The sequence below is a fragment of the Lacerta agilis genome, chromosome 3 (assembly GCF_009819535.1).
Source record: "Lacerta agilis isolate rLacAgi1 chromosome 3, rLacAgi1.pri, whole genome shotgun sequence".
Taxonomy (NCBI): Eukaryota; Metazoa; Chordata; class Lepidosauria; order Squamata; family Lacertidae; genus Lacerta; species Lacerta agilis.
This window is the reverse complement of record NC_046314.1, coordinates 115,419,590-115,425,589: the sequence shown is the minus strand read 5'-3', so window position 1 is coordinate 115,425,589 and position 6,000 is coordinate 115,419,590. Positions and strand designations below refer to the sequence as shown.

Here is a 6,000-nt window from a genome sequence, read left to right as displayed (position 1 = left end):
CATAAGCCTAATGCTCTCATACTTGACGGTGGGTGAGTAGGTCTCATGGTAGTCTTGACCTGGTACCTGTGAAAAACCTCTTGCGACCAATCTGGCTTTGTGTCGTCACTACCTTGCCATTCTGATCTACCTAAAATCCCTAGGGTTTTTTTTATGACCCGAGCTGCTTCCCGCCTGACCCCTCTCCTCTCGCCTCCTGTCTCTCCAGGGAGTGATGTTCCAGCTTTAGCTACCCCACTGCCGCCGCTGCTCAAAATGATGTCCGGACTGCCGGAGGCCCTGAGCCGGCTGAGGGCGAACTCTCTGCGCAGCTGTTTCAGCCTGGCGGGGCCCTCGGAGTCCACCATGGTGGCCGTGCCCATCGACATCGACAAGGACGAGGTCCGTATCCTCAAGGTCTGCTTCCACAGCAACAGCTTCAACATGGGGAAGAACTTCAAGCTGGTGAAATGTACCGTCATGACCGAGATCAGGGTGAGACTGCAATGGGGAAAAGGCTTTTGGGGGGCTCAGTAAGGTTGGGGGGGAGGCACCTTACCTGTTTGTTTTTATTGATTTATTAACAAGAGGGGGGAAGGTTCAAGCATAACCAAGAGGGTGGAGAAAACCCAAGGAATCACAGCCTGGAAGGACAAAATTGCAAAGACTTAGCGCAGCGCCAAAGGGACAATAAAGTACTTTATACTCCTTTTTATATTATTTTTTATTGGTTTTCCAAATTATTACAGATCAGACCAGATTACTTTAATTTAATACATATTTCTTTTAAAAAAACAAAACACCCAGGTTTCCTGCTCCTGTTGCAAACATATGCCCATCACTTCCTCCTGTAACCCCTTCATCTCTTCTTTAATATTCATTTAAACCATGGGTAGGCAAACTAAGGCCCAGGGGCCAGATCTGGCCCAATCGCCTTCTAACTCCGGCCCGCGGACGGTCCGGGAATCAGCATCTTTTTACAGCCGTGCGCCGGTCTGCCGTCCCTCAGATCATGTGGTGGACCGGACTGTATTTTGGAAAAAAAAAAATGAACAATTTCCTATGCCCCACAAATAACCCAGAGATGCATTTTAAATAAAAGGACACATTCTACTCATGTAAAAACACCAGGCAGGCCCCACAAATAACCCAGAGATGCATCTTAAATAAATGGACAAATTCTACTTATGTAAAAATACGCTGATTCCTGGGCCGTCCGTGGGCCGGATTGAGAAGGCAATTGGGCCGCATCTGGCCCACGGGCCTTAGGTTGCCTACCCCTGATCTAAACCCAGTCCTTTTGGCAGCCCGTTATCATATGCTGTTTCAGGAGCGTCTTATGATTAACGCCAATATTCCAAATTAATGAGGAACCGATCACAAATAATGCTAAAATATTATATTCTCCTAAAGGGCCAGCACTCTGGCCTGAATATGAGCCCTTCCCCTGCACTCCCTGGCCTCCTATTGTCTGTTTCCTGTGCATCGTAACATTTAAGACTAATTAAAACTCCAGACGCAGTGTGGCATAGTGGTTAGAGAGGACATGGGAGAGTCCCGGGTTCAAATGCCCACTCAGCCATGAAGCGCACTGGGTTGACGTTTCTGCGGTCACTGGAGGAGGGGGGGGGACTATACAGTCAAGCACCCTGTGATCCCCGGAGGAAGGGTGCTACAGAAATTTAACAAATAGTTAAAGGGATGCCAACTTGAGCACCCTTAAGAAGGGATAGAAAAGCAATAAATAAATAAAGAAACAGATAAAATGAAATGAAGGCAACCTCTCCTTATTTACACTTTACACTGTTTTGAGCAAACACCAAACCTTAGAGCAGGCACCCCCAACCTTCGGCTCTCCAGATGTTTTGGACTACAATGCCCATCATCCCTGACCACTGGTCCGGTTAGCTAGGGATTGTGGGAATTGTAGGCCAAAACATCTGGAGGGCCGCAGGTTGGGGGTGCCTGCCTTAGAGGTTAAAACAAAATTCTCCAGAATAAGGTTACCTTCCTCCCCATCCCGACCTATCCACTTAATACGGGTTGGATTCATTATGGAGATACTCAAATATCCATAATCTGTTTTGGAGTCCCCCGAGGAAAGTCTTAGTTCTCCAAAATCTCAACATGCAAAGAAGGGCTCGTTACATGTCCCCAAATGTCAAGCCCCACATTTAAGGTGGCTTGCATAAGTGGGAACCCACAGATGGGCTTCAGAGCCACATTAGAGCATCTGAAAACATCTTGCGAATAAGGAGTACATGACAGAACATTCCCAGAGCATATGGACCAGCGAGGCCAGATTTCCCTTGCAGCAAAAATAAGCAGCAGGTTTTAAAAAACCAGTTTCCTCCTTTTTTATAGAAATCCAATGTCCTTTAAGTCTCAATCTAATCTTTGGGGTGGGGAGAATTGCTTTTAAAGCACAATTTTGACAAAATGACTGGGTTCCCCCCTCCTCTGGAATCCGATTTCTCCAAATAGCACAAAATTGTCACAACTTTGTTCTTTTTTCCCACCCCTTTGTCCCACACACACACACACCTGGCCTTTCCTGCTATCTCAACTGCAACTCTGCTCTGCAGGAAGTGATCAAGTCGATCCTGCAGAGCGGGAGGATTGGCCCGGACATCCAGCTCGCCGAGTGCTATGGATTACGCCTGAAGCACGTGAAATCGGACGAGATCCACTGGCTCCATCCGGACCTGACGGTGGGCGAAGTCCAGGACAAGTATGAGTGTCTGCACATTGAAGCCGAGTGGAGGTAGGAAGTCAACGAACGTGGCTGGATGAGAGCGGATGGGAGTTGTAGTCCAAAAGGGCTGCGTTGGCTGGAGCTGATGGGAGTTGTAGTCCCAAAGGGGCTGCGTTGGCTGGAGCAGGTGGGAGTTGTAGTCCAAAAGGGGCTGCGTTGGCTGGAGCTGATGGGAGTTGTAGTCCCAAAGGGGCTGCGTTGGCTGGAGCTGATGGGAGTTGTAGTCCATAAGTGCTGTGTTGGCTGGAGCTGATGGGAGTTATAGTCCAAAAGGGGCTGCGTTGGCTGGAGCTGATGGGAGTTGTAGTCCAAAAGTGCTGTGTTGGCTGGAGCTGATGGGAGTTATAGTCCAAAAGGGGCTGCATTAGCTGGAGCTGATGGGAGTTGTAGTCCAAAAGTGCTGTGTTGGCTGGAGCTGATGGGAGTTGTAGTCCAAAAAGGCTTCGCTGACAGGGGCTGATGGGAGTTGTAGTATAAATGGCCATGCTTTAGTGCCCCTCCCAACAGTAAAGTCCCTGGAAGAATCCTGCATGGTGATGGCGTCAGGACTTTTGCAGCATGCAGTCAGCACACTGTGACACTCTGCGGGAGAGCAGGGAATGCCATCCTAGCCTGGCAACGAGTTCCAGGCCCTGTGTATCTCTCCTGGCCACCGTCACCAAACCTCTTGGAGGATTCCCACACACAATCACCCTGCTTCCCTGGCCCCAAATTCACGTTGAACGTTCCCCCGCTTCCCTGTGATAACTCTCTCTTTACTGTTTAATCAGAGCACATGGCAGTCCATGGCAAATTGGCATTTGTGGTGCTTCAGATGTAAAAAGCAGGCTTTCGCAGGCAGAGCTCTGGGGGCAAAACAATAAATGCAAGGCTGTGCCTGGAAAGTGGGGGGGGGGGCAAAAAGGAAGTGGGGATAAACCCTGAGTGCTCTCAGTTCAACCTCAGTAATTGGGCAGTCTTTAAGTTGAAATTAACTGCGGCAAAAGCCTTGCCTGCATGCGTACAACCTAAAGGAATAAGCGCAGCCAATGAGAAAAAGAAAAGGGGGATAAAGGAGGAGGAGGAGGAGGAAGAAGAGTTTGGATTTGATATCCCACTTTATCGCTACCCAAAGGAGTCTCAAAGCGGCTAACATTCTCCTTTTCCCTTCCTCCCCCACAACAAACACTGTGAGGTGAGTGGGGCTGAGAGACTTCAGAGAAGTGTGACTAGCCCAAGGTCACCCAGCAGCTGCATGTGGAGGAGCGGGGAAGCAAACCCGGTTCACCGGATTACAAGTCCACTGCTCTTAACCACTACACCACACTGGCTCCTTTTAATTCTTCACCAACCTGAGAAGGGGCTAGAGAAAGAGCCGGTCTTGGAGTGCCTCTTAGGAAGCAGGGAGGAACTGAATTACAGTGGTACCTTGGTTCTCAAACTCAAATCCATTCCTGAAGTCCGTTCCAAATCCAAAACGTTCCAAAACCAAGGTGCGCTTTCCCATAGAAAGTAATGCAGAATGGATTAATCCGTTCCAGATTAATCAATCAGTAGCTGAACTGGGTTCCACACAGTCACAAAAACGAAAACGCAAAATAAATAGCAAAAACAGGCAGATCTCATCGCAACACTCGAAACGGAGCACGTTCTGCTTCCGAAAAAAAGTTCGCAAACTGAAACACTTACTTCCAGGTTTGCAGTGTTTGGGTTCCAGGTTGTTTGAGTACCAAGGCGTTTTGAGAACCAAGGTATCACTGCAATCTCTGGGGACGGTGAGTTCCAAAGATAAGATCCTGCCAGCAAAACCAGAGAGAGGTGTGGAGATGATGGATGTGATCTTCAGGCAGATGAAACAATGGGTGTTGTAAGATAAACTGTCCTGTCCTTTTCAGGTATGACCTACAGATCCGCTACCTCCCGGAGGACTACGTAGAACGCTTCCAAGAGGACCGGACGACGCTTCTGTATTTCTACCAGCAGGTTGGAGCCCTTGCGTTTATCCCGGGCGCAGCGATGTTGAGCTGTGTGGTGCTGTGCTCTCCTTTAGCATCTAGGCAAAAGGGTGGTAGGTCTGCCATAGATCAGCTGCTTGGCATGCAGAAGGTTTCAGGTTCGATCCCCGGCATTTCCAGGTATGGCTGGGAAAGACTCGAGCCAGAAATCCTGGAGACCTGCTGCCTGCAGGACAGCACTGAGGTAGAATCATAGAACTGTAGCGTTGGAAGGGACCCCTGAGGGACATCTAGTCCAACCCCCTGCAATGCAGGGCTCTGTTGCCCAATGTGGGACTCGAACCCGCGATCCTGAGGTTAAGAGTCTCGTGCTCTACTGACTGAGCATGTTCCTATGCTCCTGTGTACATCGAATTTGATGTGTTTATCGGTGTCTTAAGAGAAACCATTCTCCTGCTGCAAGGATGGAAGTGAAACCAGGTGCTTCATGGCATGCACTTTTTGGCACCCGAGAAGGGAAACCCCAAAAGGGGATCCCCCCCCCCAAAGCAAAGCAAATCCCCTTTGCACAGTCCAAGCACACCTTGTGCAGCGGAAATGTCTGGTATGTAGTGCCTGCGGCTGAAATCTCGCACACGGCCGTCACTTTTCATATCACTCAGAATCCGTTAGCAGCCAGCGTTCTGCAACCTGGTGCCCTCCAGATGTTTCGGGGGGGGAACTCCCATCAGCCCCAGCTGGGTAGTGGAAAACATCTGAAGGGCACCAGGTTGGGGGAGGCTGCGCTACCCGAACCAGCATGGTTTGAAGCTGAGCAGTCTCGGTGATGTGCTGGGTGCAAACCTCTTCGCAACTTAGGCTCTAAGGTGTGGGGAAAGCTGCATTTGTATCTGGTAAAGTAAAGGTAAAGGGACCCCTGACCATGAGGTCCAGTCGCGAACGACTCTGGGGTTGCGGCGCTCATCTCGCTTTATTGGCCGAGGGAGCCAGCGTACAGCTTTCATGTGGCCAGCATGACTAAGCCACTTCTGGCAAACAAGAGCAGCGCACGGAAACACCGCTTACCTTCCCGCTGGAGTGGTACCTATTTATCTACTTGTGCTTTGATGTGCTTTCGAACTGCTAAGTTGGCAGGAACTGGGACCGAGCAACGGGAGCTCACCCCGTCGCGGGGATTCGAACCACCGACCGTCTGATCGGCAAGCCCTAGGCTCTGGGGGTTTAGCAAATTGCAGAGCTTCCCAGCTGGCCCTGAACTCCACCCTGCAGCCACGAGTTCCAGGTCTTGCTGTCCATATTCCCCACCCACAAAGGAAGTTTGGTGTTGCAGGA

The 6,000-nt window shown here is 50.0% G+C and overlaps 1 protein-coding gene across 4 annotated transcripts in view; it reads left to right on the top strand.

Moving 5' to 3' along the window:
* The first annotated feature begins 212 nt into the window (after positions 1 to 212).
* The window catches only part of PTK2B (protein tyrosine kinase 2 beta), a 51,180-nt gene continuing 45,392 nt past the window's right edge, over positions 213 to 6,000 (top strand). For 2 of the 4 annotated variants that reach the window (XM_033145212.1, XM_033145210.1), the window contains exons 1-3: positions 213 to 474; positions 2,565 to 2,743; positions 4,609 to 4,696. In XM_033145212.1, coding sequence (XP_033001103.1) covers positions 256 to 474; positions 2,565 to 2,743; positions 4,609 to 4,696 — 486 coding nt within the window. In that variant the 5' untranslated portion in view covers positions 213 to 255. The remainder of the gene's footprint in view (positions 475 to 2,564; positions 2,744 to 4,608; positions 4,697 to 6,000) is intronic. The other 2 variants (XM_033145211.1, XM_033145209.1) reach the window with 2 other exon arrangements.